The sequence below is a fragment of the Hippoglossus stenolepis genome, chromosome 10 (assembly GCF_022539355.2).
Source record: "Hippoglossus stenolepis isolate QCI-W04-F060 chromosome 10, HSTE1.2, whole genome shotgun sequence".
Taxonomy (NCBI): Eukaryota; Metazoa; Chordata; class Actinopteri; order Pleuronectiformes; family Pleuronectidae; genus Hippoglossus; species Hippoglossus stenolepis.
Window position 1 is genome coordinate 18,898,862 of NC_061492.1, and position 18,889 is coordinate 18,917,750.

General features: G+C 42.6%; 1 protein-coding gene across 5 annotated transcripts in view; it reads left to right on the forward strand.

The window, feature by feature from the left end:
- daam2 (dishevelled associated activator of morphogenesis 2) overlaps positions 1-18,889 on the forward strand; it is a 103,021-nt gene that overhangs the window by 75,118 nt on the left and 9,014 nt on the right. For 4 of the 5 annotated variants that reach the window (XM_035167492.2, XM_035167491.2, XM_035167488.2 and 1 more), the window contains exons 11-24: positions 39-177; positions 3,351-3,409; positions 3,596-3,780; positions 4,189-4,488; positions 4,815-4,922; positions 7,146-7,175; positions 8,825-8,931; positions 10,703-10,787; positions 11,366-11,472; positions 12,596-12,684; positions 14,532-14,700; positions 15,541-15,648; positions 15,838-15,898; positions 16,163-16,294. In XM_035167492.2, the coding sequence (XP_035023383.1) occupies positions 39-177; positions 3,351-3,409; positions 3,596-3,780; positions 4,189-4,488; positions 4,815-4,922; positions 7,146-7,175; positions 8,825-8,931; positions 10,703-10,787; positions 11,366-11,472; positions 12,596-12,684; positions 14,532-14,700; positions 15,541-15,648; positions 15,838-15,898; positions 16,163-16,294 (1,679 nt within the window). The remainder of the gene's footprint in view (positions 1-38; positions 178-3,350; positions 3,410-3,595; positions 3,781-4,188; positions 4,489-4,814; positions 4,923-7,145; positions 7,176-8,824; positions 8,932-10,702; positions 10,788-11,365; positions 11,473-12,595; positions 12,685-14,531; positions 14,701-15,540; positions 15,649-15,837; positions 15,899-16,162; positions 16,295-18,889) is intronic. The other variant, XM_035167490.2, reaches the window with a different exon arrangement.

The following is an 18,889-nucleotide window of genomic DNA, read 5'->3' on the forward strand; positions in this document are numbered from 1 at the left end:
CCTTACCTCACTGGTTCTGCCTGTGACCTCACATCCAGATAAGCGCGGTGGTGGCAGCCTGCAGCACTGGCAGCTCTTAGACAGGATCCTCCAGCAGATTGTTCTACAGGACGAGAAGGGAGAGGATCCGGACATCTCTCCTCTGGACAACTTCAGTGTTAAGAACATCATTCGCCTGTAAGTGGAATCTTGTAATACGCAACCAAAGCACATACAAAAAAACACTGTCCCGTATAGAGCATTACAGTGACTGTCAGAACACCTCAGCTCAGTTCTAACAAGAACAGAGTGAGGAAACCACTCAATCATAAACCATTGGGAATTATCCCTTTCCAAATGTGCTTCTTCTTCAAATGAACCTTGTTGTGATTTCTCTCTAAAAAACCACAGCATTTTAGATAGGGAAATCACAGTTGCTCTGTGGTAAACATAATGAATCACTGAACTAATTGTATGGGACATCATTTTCGTGTTAGTGGTAAACATTTCCATGGTAACAGCTAGCTCCACCAATCAGAGGCGTTGCTAGTACACCCGATTGATTGGATTGTGGGTAGTGTAGTACATCGCAGCAGTTGATATTATTCAGACTTTTACCTTTTACAGGAGCATATAACATTGTTTCACACTCTCGTAGCTTGTGGTGAGTCTACCTTGGATGGTTAAAATATTATGGCTGATACTCTATTCAGAAAATGTATGAGATTTTCACTTCTGGAACCACACTGTTGACTTCTATACAGCAGTGAACAAAATTACCACATAGCTTGATGAAAGTGGTCACACACTATATTCTGACGCATTTACATGACAACTGTTAGTAATTGTTATCATATGTTTACTCAGCATTGTAAGACACTGCTGTGCTGTTAATGGTGATCCATGCCAAACATTTTACTGTTATCCACTGGAGTTCCGGTGCTTCCCTCCAATTCCTTTTTAAAGTCTCTCATTATCCTTTTGAAGCTGTAAACACACTCTCATTTATGGAAAGTTCCTGTGGTTAATGCGTCCAATCAGCATAATTTCTAACTTGGATCAAACACAAGCCTGATAGCAGCATTATGCACTTTTATGTCAGAATGATTGAGGCTCTGCTCGAGGGCAAAGAGGCCGTGGAATAAATGAGTGATGCATCAGAGCTTCGTTGTCAGGAAACATTTACAGTAAAACAGTAATCATGTGTAGATTTACCGCTCTGTCTGTCATTTTTTAATTTCAAGCTGTTTTACCTATGACAGAGGTGGAGAATGGGATTGTGCAGCAAGGTGGAGGTTTAGTGAAGGTGGCAGCAAGGAGTCGTGCGCAGAATCTGAGTAGGCAAAGCTGCAACGTGAAGTGGTGTGAGAGCGGAAGCAGGAGGTCAAAAGGATATTGCTCTAAGTGGAACGTCCGTTCGCACTGTACACTGTTCACAGTCCGAGTCAAACGTTTCTACGCATTAAACAATGTATGTGTTTTGGGTCCAGACACAGTTGGCTAATCTCTATTAACAGTTTTCTGTATATTAATGCAGATAAAAGAAAAAAGTCAGATAGCTGATGCATTTCATATATTTCAATATGTTCCGCCTCTTTTGGTCCGCACCACAAAGACTGCTCAAACGTGATTAGTCAGACTAGAAACGGAAACCAGAAGGCTTCTGCATCTGATGTTTTATTTATATATATATATATACACACACATATACACACACATATACACACACACATGTCTGAATATTTAAAGAGATTAGGTATTGTTAAAGGATGGTATTCAGAGCTTTGTCCATAAAACACATTTAGTTAGTGTTTCTTCTACCAGTGGACCTCAGTTTCTTTTTGTCAACATGCTGTCATTCTTCATTCTTTCACCATCTTCTTTCTCCTCCACTCTGCTCATTCTTGTTATTTCTGCTCAACTTCTCAGATCAGTGATGAATGTGTTTAGTCTCAGTGGTGAAATCACCATAAAATATGTAGCCTGGTAAAACTTGGCCCCAGCAAACTCCTACTTTGTTCGCTAATTCATTCCTCTATTGTTTGTGCAATCAGCACACTCCAGTGTAATTCTTTCCACAGCGTGCAGAAGGCGAAACCTGCATCTACGCCCGCCCGGACGTCCATTAGTGTCCATCGCAGATCCATCACAGCGGTCAAAACCTAGCCCTCGCTTTACATTACTGCCAAAGAATGGCTGTGTTTCCATAAACTCTCCTTGACTATATTGTGCCTGGCAAAATAGTGCATAAACTGAGATTTCCTCATTGTGTTGGCTCTGTGCCGGAGGCCCAGACTGTTAACGGGTGAAAACGTACAGTCTCGTGCCGCAGCTCGTAGGGAGAGTTGAATGTAGGTGGGTGGGTGACTGGGGCCCTAAAACAACTGTTAAAACAACTGGGAGACAAAGTCGTTCATCATCTGCGGTTACCATGACGACGACTCTGACTATTCACACGTGTACTTGACCCAAAAGTAACACTCTTGCACAAATCATATTTGCTATGTGAAGGTATTTATTTGACTATTCAACAATAAAGTCATTGTGTCTTTTAGTTTTAAAGAGCTGGATCCATTGATCGTTGCTGGAGCTCTAATTAAAACAGTTCTGAATATGTAATCAAGTTCAAACTGTCCTGTTCACTAACACAATCACTTAGAGCACCGACAACTGATTAATGACCAATTTACCTTTAAATGGCCTTGTGGATTTCCTCGTGTAACTTGATCCTCATTGGCATCCTACTCAGCTGTGTTCGTTCTAAGTAGTTCTGCCTCTCACTCTCTTTCTTATTGTTTGTTTACACTCTCTGCTTAGTGACACTGAAACATGTCTGTTCTCTCCACTCCAGCTATGGCAACGGCCGATGCTCAAGGTTTTCACTTTCCACTATATTCATCTAAATTTATTTCTCCCATTTTTCACTTTTCAGCTTTTATATGGCCTTCATGGTTTTCCCTTTCTGATTACTTCATTATCAAAAACACTCATTTGTCACTACTACATTTCAGCAATAACACAACGTCAGCGTAACCCTGTTTAACTTCAAGCCTGTGGCAGAACTAAATGCCAGACTTCATAACTGAATTGATTTCAGCCACACAGGATTTATGTTATCACTAATGTTAAACTGTGCAGCTTAAAAGAGCAATCTGTACCAACCCAGTCAATGCTGCGAATGAATCTGACCCTCTCTTACCAAAGTAAAGTCCAATTACAGTCAGGGACCAATGGTTTTCAAATCCAATGATTCAATTTCCTTTTAAAATGTGGAGGCTTGACTTGGTTGGACTGCAGTTGCAAGCATTTTGTGCAAGGCTGCACTTTGTTTATCTGTTCCTGCTTCTTATTTGTGTCTGCCTGCTCCACAGGTTGGTCAATGAGAATGAGGTGAAACAGTGGCGAGACCAGGCAGAAAAGTTCAGGAAAGGTAAAACCTCTTTGATACACTGCACTCTGCAGGTTAACAGAGATAATGCATTGTGCATTTTATCTCCATTAGTCAAGTTTTTCAAATACATTTTGCCTCTAAATCATTACCTGCCTATTTGTATGTACAGTACCTATATGAATCTGCATCACATGAACACATTTCTGTTCCATTGCTTCCTTTCAGATCATGTAGAGCTGCTGGCTAAACTAGAGAAGAAGGAGCGGGAGTGCGATACCAAGACCCAAGAAAAGGATGATATGATGAAGACTTTGAACAAGATGAAGGACAAGCTACTGCGTGAGGGTGTGGAGCTGCGCTCAGCCAAGGAACAAGTCCAGGATCTATCGTCACGCATCAATGACATAGCTGTGAGCAGTGCTGCTTTTTATACTGTCTTACAATATGACACACAAAACAATGTACAAGCCAGTAATATATTGCTCTGTAATCATATAGATGCTCATTTTTAAGTGTTCATTTTATTAATAACCATTGATAATGAATGTAATTGATTAAATATATCATATATTATTATTATATTTAGAATTTTTCCATTTCTCCAAAGTTTACCCAAGAGAATCCATCTTCTTACCTAATTTGTACTGTAACTTGCTTGGAGCTGTTTATTAAGGAGGGATGCTCCTTTTTTCCCCAAATGCACTTGTTGAAAGTTGCACTATACAAAAGTGTATGCAAATGAATGTCATGTAATGTTATTGAAAACATAAATTTGTAATAACTAAAATATTTATTTTTGTCCGTTTCCCATGCCATAGGGTGGCTGCGTGTCTTTCCCGCCTCCTCCCCCTCCTGGCGGGCCCGTCCCACCCCCTCCACCACCTATGACTGGCGGCTTCCCTCCGCCACCTCCTCCTCTACCGTTCAGCTGCCCGCCTCCTCCACCGCCTCCGCCGCCGCCCGGTGGCCCACCTCCTCCACCGGGAGCCCCTCCTCTTTTCGGAGCCCCGCCTCCTCCTCTTCTTTCGTCCTTCAACTCAGCGTCCACACTGCACTCCAAGTCCATCCCTCAGCCTTCTCACCCGCTGAAGTCTTTCAACTGGTCCAAACTGGGAGAGGTGAGATGGAACATCTATATTACGAAGGAAAACATTTCATTTTGCAGCCAACTGTATTAAAGACTTGATTGCACAAAACGAATAAGATAATTTCAACGTAAAGGGTCCTTTGAGTTTTACATCGGAGCATTAGGACTCAACAGATGTTATAATTGCATGGTTATATATAGATATGTTCTCGTAGCTGATTTAACCTTGATTACGCAACAAAGTCAAAGCATCTGTTTATCCCTGATGTGAATAAATATAGAAACTGAGAAGTTTTTTCTTCAGTGTGAATCAGTGTTTGAATGTTAATCTCTTTTGTCCCTTTAACCGGTTTCCAGAACCTGATCAATGGCACCATCTGGAATGACATTGATGACGTGAGAGCTTTCAAGATTCTCGACCTCAAGGACATAGAGAAGATGTTTTCAGCCTATCAGAGACAGCAGGTTCGGATTTGTTACTCTATTGTGGAATATAGTTTCATGACTTGAGGTTGTGTTGGCGAGCATTAACAGAAGAGAAGCAGAAATCCATTATAATGGCTGTTTGTTTGTAAGAGCTGCATTTCAAGTTTGAATTTCAATATGTTTTTATTTTGATTATTTTAATGGGTGTGTGTGTGTATGTGTATAAGTGACTGGGTTTACATGTGCACTCGTATCCTGTTTAATATCCTGTTTTTTTAAGTAACCCCGTTTTAATGTTTAAGCATGTACAGTAAATGTCATATCCCGATTTCCGTATCCCAGTAAGCCCTTATCTTGGTTACGAGAAACCAGATTTTAAGTCTCTGTAAGTAATTGGGGTTCTTTTGCATGTTCAAATCTTATCCTGATTTCTGACAACTGCCGACTATCAGCGCAGGCGTGACTTCAGCCAAGTCCCCCAACTGCCCAGTTTGTACAACACTGTGGCCACACGGTAACGGACCTGATGCTCATACTGTTGTTTTCCTTCAGGCTCATGAACAGGTCTACTGTGACACACAGCTGGTTAAAGGATGCACTACTCACACGGACATTTTGTCACCATTTGTTGTCACTGAACACTGAACTGAACCCAATTAACCTAACCTGCATGTCTGCACACGGTGGGAGGGAGCTAGGGTATCCAGAGAAAACCCAAGCAGACACAGGGAGAACATGAGGCCTTTCCAAACCGAAAGGCCTCATCCAAGCTTGGATTTGAACAGGAACCTTCTTGTTTTAACGCTAACCACTTTACCAGCGTGCTTCCCTGTGTTTACATTGGTGGTAACATTAAACATCATAGGCGCCTGCTCAAACAACAGACAGTAATAACCTACTGGGATACTTGGATTTATGATGTATACAGGGATGTGAATAACCATAACACCAAATCATGAATATGATCAAAACCAGGATAAGCCTCATAACCAGGATAGTAGTGCTCATGTAAACACAGTGAGTGAGTGAGTGAGTGAGTGTGTATGTGTGGGCAGATGGGATGGGAGGTGGAGTGCCAGGGGGGCCCAGCTCTGGGCTAACACGAGCAGCTGTTCACTGCTAAGTGCTTCACTGCAGAGATGCCACAGAGCTCAAGCTTTGCCCTCGTATCTGCACAGCTTTGTGTGTGAGAACTGGTGAACTGCCCGGGTCTTCATGGGGCTCATGAGTCAAAGCAACAACTGCTGAAAGTCACGAGCAGAGTCGATACAGGAAACCTCGTCCTGAAGCGTGTGCATTAATAGGATAATTATGGTATGAGTGCCTTTGGGGTAACACCATACAGCACATAGCAATTACATCTCTCTGTGCTACAAACTAATTACACACCACTTGTCATATGATTTATATTGGGTGCGATTGCATGAATTGATGTATTTTACAAGTGGGCTTAATTGGAATCTTAATGCACCCAAATGTATTCCTAGTAATCTCTTTTTGATGAGCAATACATAATCCCTGTAATAGCATTGTACCTGTTGAATTCCTGTATAAAGTATTTACTGCCTTGCTTAAAAGTCCCCTGACAGCTGAAAGAACAACTGTTCTTTACAGGCTTTTATTTAAGAGTAATGGCTCATTTGAGGCAGTTGCTCACAGTGATATACTGCAGCTATTTATTTATACGGGGCAGGTTTTTATTGGCACTGGCCGAGCGGTTAAATGCAGATCATTGTGGATGTCGCCACATAAAAACCCAAGATCTTCCTGGCTTTGACATGTCAGTTCCATTTGGCAAGAGCGACATTCTGTTGAACAGGACAATATTGCAGTGTTTATACATGTCATGGCCCCCCTCATCTCTTTTTAAAGCCTGTCGTTGGTCTTTCTTTCAAAAAAATAGGCTTTTTGTTTACATTTGGCCTCTGTAGGATTAGTTACATCGCTCATTTTTCATGCTCTTGTTTTTGCATGTCAAGACAGATGTAGATGCAATCAGAAGAATAAATCATAACAGGGCAGAAAGCTTTTTCACCTCTGCAACACAGAGATATTTGAGTGTAGGTTTCATGAGCTCCTGATGACTTGGACGGCACATGATTATTGTTTTTCTCACAGAGGGCTTCCCAGCCTCAGCTTGTAGTGTGCATAGTTATTCTTCTTTGCTCTATAGCCACCACTTTTTTCTGCTTGAAGTGCTAATCTTTGCATGTGTTTTCAATTTTTTTTGTGTCTCTGCGCTCACTCCGGCTGCCCTGGTAGGACCTGCTCACTAACCAATCCTTCAAACAGGTAAGTTAAAGGTCTTCTGGCAACGTTTCTCATGGTCTATTATCTTCTCCTCTGCAATGTCAGCCAGCAATTCAGGTATTTTTTTCTTTATGAATCAGCAGTTTCTCTTCAGCTCTAAAGAGCTTCTCAGCGTCTTTCAGCTCAGAATTTCCTGGTTTTACATCTAAAAACAGTTTTGGTTCAGTCTCACTGCTTCCAGTACAGTCATCTGTTTGGCATCACACTTGGCATGTGCATTGTGAAGGGCCCAAGGAAGTGCAGTGTTGAATTTGGTGCAATTTGGACATGCAATTCGCTCAGTTTTAATAAACTCAGGTGACCACTTAGGTGACTTACTGAGTGGAGCTCCACTGAACTTTGAATCAGCAGCTGACCAGCTCTTTGTGCAGCTTCAGGGTTCTGTCATGCAGCCGTTGCTCAACTTCTGCAGGAGTATAAAGCAAATGAACGAAGCCTTACAGCTGGTTGGCCGCTAGACTTGGACACTTTGCTTGTGTTTAAGTTCAGACAATCCAAATGTAAATGGAGCATTAATCATCATAATCTCCTCATTTTTCATTATCATCTTCATTTCAAACTTAGTTATGCTGTTGATTACCATCATTACATCATCATCTTTCATTGCTTTTAATTGTCATAATTAATCATCCTGAACTAAGCAGGAAAATGCAGAATTTAAATGTATCTTACAATCTCGTCGTCTCGCATAAGAGAAAAAATCAGTTGACCACAGGGTGATCACTTAATAACTGTCAAAGGATGAAAGTGCTAGACTTGGGTTATATTGGATTAAGTTAACATGCAGCACACAAGTTGGCAAAGTTTTGGCTTTGGCTGGCACAGTGAACAGGAGTTTGCCCCCTTACCCAGTGCCAACCCCCCAACGGAAAAACAACACTTTCTTTACAAGCCGCATCTGTTTTACATACGTCATACCCAGCAACCTCAAAATGGACATTTTCTGGCAGGCAGCAGCTCGGCTCGCACCATAAATAGAATGTGTTTAACGTGCAGCTCCAGACATTTTTTTTTTTCAGACGTATATACTTTCCCCTTGTGGATTTATAATTTACTACATTTGTGTGCAGCTTGCCTGCCTGCCTGCTTTGTTTTTGCTGAGGTGACTCACCAAAAAAAAAAACTCCTCTCCGAAGACCTGCTTTAGATCTTCTTCTTGCACCGTTTTTTTTTTCTAATTTCCACGAATTTTGAAAAAGTGTTTTCCTATAAACCCAGCCCAGGGTTTATAACTTTTAATGAGACGTGCATTGTGGCCTCTGAGAATTGATGCATAACACTTGACAGTCGCATTCAGTGCAAAAACAGGTCAGGGAACTTGACCTGAGGCCAAGTGAAGTATTTGGCTGCATCGTAGGCTTTTTGTCTGCACTTTATATCGACTGTGAGGCAGTGATCAAACTGTAACTACTGGCCATGGTTCTGTTTGAGTTTTTTTTTAATTTAATCTGCTCCAAATTAACACGATGTTAAATGCTTAGAAGGAGGTCATGTCAGCCCTCAGAGGTAAAGATGCCAAACAGATGTGAGGAGGATAGCTCTTGCTGTGCTGGCTCTGCATTATATAAGAGCACATGAATGCAGCTGTGTCGCAAAGTTAATGGGTCTCTGTCTTTTTTATTTTTCTGCAGAAGGAGACGGGCTCTATGGACGACATATACGTCAGCACGCGGAAGGTCAAGGAGCTGTCAGTCATCGACGGGAGACGTGCACAGAATTGTGTCATCCTGCTTTCAAAGTAAGGCTCCCAGTCAGGAGGATTGATGATGATGCATCGTACGCACAGTGGACAGCTGGAGGGATGTGCTCCTGTTCATCTACCTTCTAATTCCACAAACGTTCGAACACATCCCGCAAACCGTTGATCTTATTGGCTTCACACTTGGCATGTGGGAGGTGCAGTGGTGAATTTGATGCAATTAGGACACGTGAACAAATAGCCAACCAGTGCTCTGTAGCAGTTATTGGGGGCGGAGCAGCGTGCCTTCAGTCTGTGGGCCGAGTTCAACATGTCTTCTTCTATGTCCTCGGATAAACTACAGCAGTGGTCGGTAACTTGTTCAAACCACAGGTCAAAATAGCCGTCGCATTGTTTTTATTTCACCATATCAGACTGACACATTCATTCACAAGGGTTGATGGTGGTGATCTCCATCATGGCAGCAACATTCATGGAATCCCTTTGTCTCTAGCAAGTTGTATTCCGAGTAAAACCACAATGTTAATTTTATTACTGCAATGTTTTCTATTGAGCTGAATTACAGAGCTTTTATTTTTGAAAAGCTGTGAACTTGGGTCTGAAGATTGTGTCAATTGCTTAACAGCCATCAGAAATGGCTGACATGCAATGTATGAAAAAATAACAGCAGTGCAGTAAATCATTCAAACTTATTTATGAGCCACACAGGTAATAAAGCAAATTCATTGACTATAAAATCTTCACTTCAAATTAACCAGGTAGGATGAACACAAAGGTTTGTAACTTCTCTCTGCACCATAGACTGTTTATAAAAAGCTCTGTACACAATGTCCAGCACACAAACAATAAAAAGTGACAGTATATTGTGGAACTGTTTGAGGAGGACTCACTAATCACAAGGAATAATTCTGAAGTTGCTCCACAGCATTAACAATAACACAGCCCATTCCAAACAGGCAGGTTTAGATTGAGCACTGCACTAGTTAGAATATAACTCTGGAGAAACTGCCCCAGCACAGGCTGTTACGAAACATGTGGCACTGCAGTGTTTGGGTCACGAGGCTGAGTGGTAGCTGGATGTGGAGCTGGATGTGGAGCTGCTTGAGGCAGGTGTTCAGTGCGTCTGGTACAGGAAATGTGTTTTTAATAGACACACTAGGACATCTGTCAGTGTAAGTGAATTACCATCCTGTCTCTGTCTTATAGCAGACACAAAACATGGCCCAGGAGAGGCTGCATCTCAGGAAGTTCAGTGCTCAGATTTCAACAAGGCTTTTGTCTGTTTTCGAAGTTTCCCATTTTCCACATGAAGCCATATGAAATCAATTAAGACGCATAAAATTGACCCCTTTCCAGAGGGACGTGTCTGAAGTGGAATCAATTGTCATTATTTACTCGACAACGTACCATCTCCGACCAGCTGACGGTCCAAAGAGGCTCCCCCTCATTACAGATCAATAAACAGGCGTTCTGAGACCTCTCTGATACGTGGTCCCTCAACTCACTTTCCAATCAATAGAAAATGACCCGGGGGTGCACACCAGACCCTAATGGGGTCAGTGGTATGTCAATAGGACTCCAATGTTGTTATTGATCACAGCCCAGCACACTTAACACTGAACAGATGCATTGATAACAGCTGGCAGTGCTCCCGGGGCTGACAATGGGCCAGAGCAGCTGATCAGAGTATTAGAATCCTGCTCATCGTGTTCGATGATACAGAATCTGTTGTTGTGTGGTAATGATTCACATTTAAAAGAACGAGTGTAATTGAAACAACTTTTAATAAACAGTTTTTTCTCCTTTGCAGGTTAAAAATGAGCAATGAAGAGATTAAGAGGGCGATCATGGAGATGGATGAGAGAGAGGAGCTGGCCAAAGATATGCTGGAGCAGGTACGGTTCAGTGTTTGATGGATGATAGTGGACATATGTGAGGTAGCAGTGTAGCAGCAGGCAGGAACAGGTCTATTATTACTGGCTGACAGTGCGTATGGATTTAATTTAATAAAGGACAAGAAACTCGAATTTTTTGTGTTCATAAAAAGGCTGCAGGAGGGCTCAAGCCTCCGTATATGGGGCATCCGCTATAGCAGGTTAGCTAGCGGGCATCATATATGTGGAGACTTGAGCCGTCCTGCAGCTGCTGCAGGTTCGGTTCCGACCTGCATGTCCCCCCACTCTCTCTCCCCACTTCACACTTATGCTGTCCAATCAATAAGGGGTTAAATACCACCAAAATATCTTCACTGGGTTTTGATGCAATTTACAGCAAGGCCAATTAAAGTGACAGTTTAGGTGCCATTATTCCTGACAAGGAAACAGAGAAATGTTTCAGGGGTTTGAATCTTTTGAATTTATATCTGTGTGTAATTTTGTATAATTTAGTCAGTAATAAAGCTAATCAAATGCAGTGAAAACTCATTCAGAATGTCCTGGGAATTTGTATTAAACACATCTTTGCATATTTGCAGCTGCTGAAGTTTATCCCTGAGAAAAGCGACATCGACCTGCTGGAGGAGCACAAACATGAGTTGGAGCGCATGGCCCGGGCTGATCGCTTCCTCTTTGAAATGAGCAGGTAATACATTACTGTGTGATGATGCAGAGTTTCCCACAGGATTGATTTGTAAGATTATTTTGTAAGATAACTCCATTGATGCCACTTGCCGGTTTGTATACAGCTGCAGCTGAAACTATGAGGTCTGACTGTCTGCGTGGACGGTAAAAGCATGAGGCAACTAGCTTGCAGAAAGCTCTATAAGGAATCAACAGAGAAAAACCCTTACTTAAAGATCTCTTATGTTATTACGAGAGGTGTACATTTTTTCATTTTTATTATGAAACTGTGGCCAGACAAATTAGAATATGGCGGGACACAACAGTCCAGATAATTAATTGGAAACACTGATGGTCTATGAAGCTGCACAGAAACTATACAAACTCTTATGGTGTTGGATTTGTAAGAAAGGGAGACATGGTGATGAATATAAATGATGAATCGGTTACATAAAGTCAGTGTCTGCATCAGTGTCCAACAGTCTTATGGCGTGTAGTTAAAAGGAACGAGTCCAACACTGAGAATTTTGATGGTCCTGCCAAATCAGGACATCAAGCAGTCGAGCACAAATACATCCTGAAATGTTGAAGAGTGTGACGTCTGTTCGATAAGATTGAGCTTTTGAAGCAGCGAGGGGAGTTTGGACCCGAGAACAAGCCTTGAACTTCAGGGTGATTCATCATTAAGCTGAGAAAAGAAGTTGTGGCTGCAGTCACATCAGAGAGCAGAGGCATTTTAACTCAAACCATCTCTGAATCTGCTGTATCTGCAAGATAATTAAACCTTTTCATTTCCTTTTCTGAAATATGACCTTGTCCCCTTCCTTTCCTTTTGACCACATCTCCTTTGGTCTGAGGGAATGCATTTGGGAATTAGTTATTTCCTTCTTTTTTTGAACTCCATTTAATATCCCTGGTCTCTCTTTGAAATTCCCACTTCCTCTTTGGTGAACTTTTGAACAAGTTTAACAAACCCATTTGTCAACTCTCCAGCTTGATGGCAGCCTATTGGACGCTAAAAGGCCTGTGAAAACAGAGAGAGGGAATTTTGTACGACTGATTGACTTCGAGCTTTGAACTGACACTCCCCTGGAGACAAATGTAACTCACCTCCCTTCATGTTTCCCCCTGTTCTCCTTCCTCAGAATTGACCACTACCAGCAGAGACTGCAGGCTCTGTTCTTTAAGAAGAAGTTCGCAGAGCGTCTGGGTGAAACCAAGCCTAAAGTTGAAGGTAAGGACAAAGACTTTAGACGCCACTGAAAGACAGAGGACGCAGAGGTGAACTCTCTGTGATTTTAATGTCAACAAATCCAGGAAAAGAACAAAACCAAAAACTAATTGATCATAATAACAAGTATTTTATGCCAAAGCCTGATATAGCTTACATCCCTGTGACATAGAGCCTTATTTTTGTCCAAGAAGAACTGCTAAACATACATATCATGAAGACAACCGCTATCATTTATTTTCACTCCACATGTAGTTTCTTGCTGCAGGAAAGACTCACTCATGAACGAAAGGTGTTCATACAGTGCAACTAATGCACATATTTCCCCTTCTCACATGATGAAGCTGTACATGTGTGACCGATGGTAAAAATGTATTTGAGTAGGAGTCAGTGGGCAAAGGATTGAGTCGGGGGCTGGCAGGAAAAGTTCAGGAAAACGTCTGGAGGAACTGACTCGTACCTTTGTGTTCTCAAGTACAGGCTCTCTGGAAAATTTCAGGAAAATGTCCTGACTTCGGTGCATGTCTAAAAGCAGCTGTACATGCTGTTGGAGCAAGAAGATAGGAACATGTTCGGAGGTCACACCACATCGATTCTGCACAAAGTTGCACTCCCAGAAATAAAGATAACAAACAAACAAAAAGAAGAAGTCTCAAACACTAAAAATGTCATCACCTTCGAACACTCTGACCAATGCTTTTCTCAGTGCCTCGTGAAATCCCTTCTGTGTGTCAAGTGTGCATGTGTAAGTGTGTGTGCACGTGCATGTGTGTGTGCACGGAGAGAGCTGCAGTGGCCAACTGTATATTGGGCTTCTGCAGTTTTTCCCTCGTCAGAGCAGCTTCCAGGTTACCAGGGAGGTTGTTTTGGAAAGCTGGCCCACGTTGAGAGGGGGAGAGCCTCTCCCGTAAACACTGCTGCTCACTTCAAAGTCTGAGGGGAAAATGCTTCCAGTGAGACATGTGTGCATTACACTTGTGTTCCCCCGAGCTGTCGAAGTGTCTCTCTGGGCCACAGCTACTTGAAAGTCACGTCTCTGGTGGGGTTAATGTCTTTCTGGGCACTGATGGGCACAACACATTTTGTCTTGTGCCAGCGTAATCCAGTGAGTATTGATTCCAGAAAACGTGTAGTTGGATCCAAAATGTTCCCAGACTCTTCATCAGTGCCCATAATACAGAAGAGTTCTCATCTTCATCTATTATTCATCTTACTTTGAAATACACTCTGGATGAGCGTATGTTTCTCTGGACCACCCAACATGTTCAAAAAGACGTATTTCAGTAGAGGGTCCGGCCAAGCCTCTCCACATCCAACAGAATACGGCCGGCAGAGCCAGGAGACTAGTTCCCATGTTTTATTACAGCAGAAAGGACTGTAACAATAACAATATGGATTCTGTTAATGATTTTCACATTCACGCCGCGATTTCCTCCGCGGAGAGCGGGAAGCACCTGCACTCTGCCAGACGAGCGCGTTCTCAGGGGGTGAAGGAGTGGACAGCAGGGGATTGTGTTTGGAATATTGCCCTTCCCCTGCTGTTTAATGGGTGGATGGAAGAACTTGATGGGTTTCCCCACTGAGCTGCCCAGTCATTGTGGGGAATATTGATCAATCATTACAGGGGTGTTTTAAAAATGAAGGATGGGATGAGAACTTTAAGGCCACAGACCACTGACTCTTAAGTTTCATGAGTCCATGATGGGTTGAAACCATGACAGGGAATGGAGAAAGGCCAGTTTGTTATGCAAGATGAAAGTTTAAGTGACGGGCTACTCAAAGTCCATACATATCCTACACTAACTATATGATCTTTCCAGCTGTTTCACACTCTCCATTGTTTTCTGCAGCCATCCTGAACGCATCCAAGGAGGTGGTTCAGAGCAAGCGGCTGACTCAGATCCTGGAGGTGGTGCTGGCCTTCGGCAACTTCATGAACAAGGGCCAGAGAGGCAATGCCTTCGGCTTCAAGGTCTCCAGCCTTAACAAGATCGCAGACACAAAGTCCAGCATAGACAGGTGGGTCACAGGGGGACTGTACACTTCAGCCCCTCATCAATATATTCTGTACTATAAATTATCAAATAAGATACTATTTACAGTGCTAGTTTCTCAGTTTCCTTAACCTCTGTTGTAGACAGCAGCTGCCGGCACATTTAAAAACATAAAAGACTAGAACTATACACTCAGTAGAGCGCATATCTTAACCCCCCCTTAAAGTTTTCTAATCAAGATCCTTGAATTATTCTTTAAATATCATGCAATGTTAAATAAAGTGAAAAGAAATCCTGGATCCACTTCCTGATCCAGATCCACATCATCATCTAATGGGTTTTCCCTGACCCATACCACATCCTTCCACCAGGTTTCCTGTCAATCCATTCAATAGTCTTTGCGTAATCCAGTTTACTAACAGACCAACACACCCAAATGAAAACATAACCTCATTGATGGAGGTAAAAACTCCCCTTTTAGTTTCATGACTCATGAAATCTCATAATCTTCCCACAAAATCAGGAAATACATTTTTATAAATCCAATAAATTGCAGTCTATACATTCGTGGTTTGAGTGGTAACAGGAACTCCCAGCAGGATTTCTTTCTGAACGGGCTGCCATCACTGATCAGTGTCATTTCAACTGTTACTAGAGGTAAAGAGGAATTCACTGCTGAGACATGTAGTGTCCATAAGCCCATAAATAAAGAGACGGACAACAACTGCATATCAAAACCAGCAGATTTAAAGAAAGAATAATATACTGTTTCCTTGCAGCTCTTCATGAAGTAATGTTACCAAGATAACTCTCTAGGTAAAGTTTGCTTGACTCTGCGTTGATGTCTTTACTTGTGATTGACCAGGAACATCACCATGTTGCACTACCTGATCATGATCTTTGAGAAGAACTACCCGGACACGCTGCAGATCCAGCAGGACCTCAGCAGCTTATCAGAGGCGGCCAAAGTCAAGTGAGTGCAGTGCACAGCCTTCCACTGTAGTGATGAGGGGACAGTAAACTTTCATTATACCTGTGTATATATCTCAGTGCAAAGAGCTTGTGACCTGTATTAATTGCAGAACTCAAAGGGAAGTGCATTAGAATATAATATAGTTCAGTAAATATTGTCTCAACATCTTTTTTTCTGTCTTTCTCTTAGTTTGTCTGAGTTGGAAAAAGAAGTGCACAATATTAAAAGTGGACTAAAGGCTCTGGAAGCGGTGAGTTGTTGTGTGTTTGTGTCATGTTCCCTCCCTGCGGTTCTCCTCTCCTCTGTCATTATGTCTTGGAGCTGGGCAGAGGCAGACGGCAGGGTGAGGTGTTTTAAACGCTGGTATCGTTCCACGCACCGTGACATGGAACAGCAAATGTCACATTGGCATTGCCGCCACACAGAAACAAATGTGCACACATTGCACTTCACAGAAAACTGAAATGAATAACATGCTCATATGTTTTTTCGTTGTCTCCTTGTCCACCTCCAGGAGCTGCTCTACCAGCAGAGCAGGACAAGGGAACGTGGGGATAAGTTTGTGGCTGTGATCGGTGACTTCATCACGGTGGCGGGCTTCAGTTTCTCTGAACTGGAGGACCAGCTGAGTGAAGCTAAGGACAAGGTAGGTGCCAGTGTAACCAGTCAAGTGTGAATACGAGGCTGCATCCATACCACTACGTGTTTGTTTGAAAACACATTCAATCTGCAAAGGATACGACTTGGGTCCACACTACTCTGGAGTTTTAGAGCCGCTTTGAAAATTCTGGCACACCATTTAAATCTGGAAGGGCAGAAACGGAGACATTTGAAAACGATGATGCAGACACAACAACTTGCTGATTGGGTCGTTTCGGTCATGATGTAGTCTTCGCTGATTTGTCAGGGTCCTATCACATGACTTCCCATCAGCCTGGGCTTCCAGTGGAGAACCCAGCATGGATAATCAATTACAAGCATAGCTGACCCTGTTGTCTTTGGTAACAGCTGTTGTGCAGTTAAATTCCGTATCTTACAATGATACAACTGTTTTCTTGTGTCGGAGAAGAGCTGTTATTCGAGCAAACTGCGACAATTGTGTCGAAACGGGACGTGCAAACCTTCCTGTTCACACCAGCACATGCCCAGTGTACGTGAAATAATGTGATGTGCGTTTTCAAGCGTGTTTGTGCTGACATGAATTAAAACAGATATTGAGCCAAAATGCTGTTTTCAAATGAAAGGTATGGATTTAGCCTGAGAGAAAATCATATGTCCATGTGGGTGGCTTTAATGCATCGTCCCTACCTTCATGTGGGACTGACATAGAGGAGGGATAAAGTACTGAAGGGGAAACCTCTGTACGTTCTTCTTCGTATGTCGTGATGAGTTCAGCAGCGCTGGTGAAACCCAGCACTGACAGATGACCCTGGATTTCCTCCCGCATTTTCTCTTTGTGTTTTAAACGTTACCGTTTAAAATCTGCGCTCTTCTTTTTTGCACAACTGGGAGAAACCATTTGAACCCTGCTGGCTCATGTACTGATGTATTATAGGAAGCATGTCAGCTGAAGACATCATTGGGACTGTGGGAATCCCAAAGTAAGACAGCGATGAAAAGATTTATGCAAACATGTTATTGAACATCCAAGTCTTCAGTGCTCTGTTGCACATTCAGCATTGTGATGCTGACGCAGTAGAAGCTTTGGAATCCTGCAGGCTGAGTTCAATAGTTGCACTTCTACAGTAATAAATACTTTATTACGAGGCATGTCGTGTTTCCAAAATAATTGACATAATGATGCTGAACGCCCAAACTGCTTTTAAAGGATCAACAGGTTGTGAGAGAGAGACGGGAGGACAGGGCCATTGGTTTTCTGTGCAGAGCCTCCCCTCTTCTTAATTATTTGTTCAAGGAGGAGGTCGGTGAAATATCGGAGGGAAAACAGGTCAGTCGGGACGTCACGGGAAAAAGAGCTGGAGGAGCGGGCCACCGGTTACTGCTGTAAAACAAAAGAACCTGTGTTCGCCGGCCCAGAATCCGAACACACACTTTTCTTTAGCACAACTGTGTGTGTGTGTGTGGTTGGTAAATGGGCAGCGTGACGCATTAACTCAGTGCTTGTCGAGGCTGTTTGACGCTCTGTCAGGTTTCCAGTGGAATACAAATATGGAAGTGTGGGTGTGCACCAGGCGTTCAGAAGGGAGGAGGAGGATGACTAAACAGAGCAGGCAGTCTGCTGAGGCTCATGAAGCTCCATGGCAACAAATCTGTGTGTGTGTGTGTGTGTGTGTGTGTGTGTGTCTCTTTCTTACACACACACACACACACACACACACACACACACACACACCCTCGCCAGACACTACTACATACAATACAAAGGATTACAGTTGTCCGCGGTCATGTGGGTTATTGGGACAGAGATTTCCAGAGGCGTGAGGGGATTTTTTTTTCTTCTTTCATCCAGAGAGATTGGTTGGATTTATTCTAAACAGCACATTCACACACATTCATCACATCGGCACATTCACAGACAACAGAAGATTTTTTTTTTGTCTCTATCCATGAGCAACACGGCTGAGTTCCAAACAGAACAGGGAGCGCTTCACGATCCCACATGTGCTGATCAGGGAGAAATATGGAGATGAGAGGGAGAGTTATGAGCAGCAGTGGTAAATGCTGCATTAGAAAAAAATCATTCATTTAAATATAAAACACCTTCAAGTAGTGTATCATCGATCTGCCTGTGCACTTTGATCAGTCAGACAAGTGTCCCTGCATGTTTTAGCCCATCAGCTGTTCACTGAGGTGTTGTTTGTGTTTTCCCTCCTTACAGGCACATTTTTTTTCTGTAATTACGATCACAATACTTGTGTTTCACAGGCCCCTGTTCGATAATGACTTGTGCTGAAAATGAATATCTCTATAAGAACAGGGCTTTGTTTAGCAGAGTTACTCGTATGATATGTGAGTTACAGATACCGTTCTGCCCCTGGTACCAGAGTTTATCCACTACAGCTTTTATTGTCATTCAAGTTACGTTATCATCACAGGATTATACAGTCGTGAATGCAGCTTGATTTGAGTGAATCTGAATTTTTCACAAAGCAGTGATGGAATTTTCTTATAAACATATTTTTTGTGGCATATTGCCTTTACTGTCAGGATAGTAAGAGTGAAATGGGGAAAGAGCAAAGGGTGGCGCTGCGAGAGGGCTCCAGCCTCCCTATGAGGGACA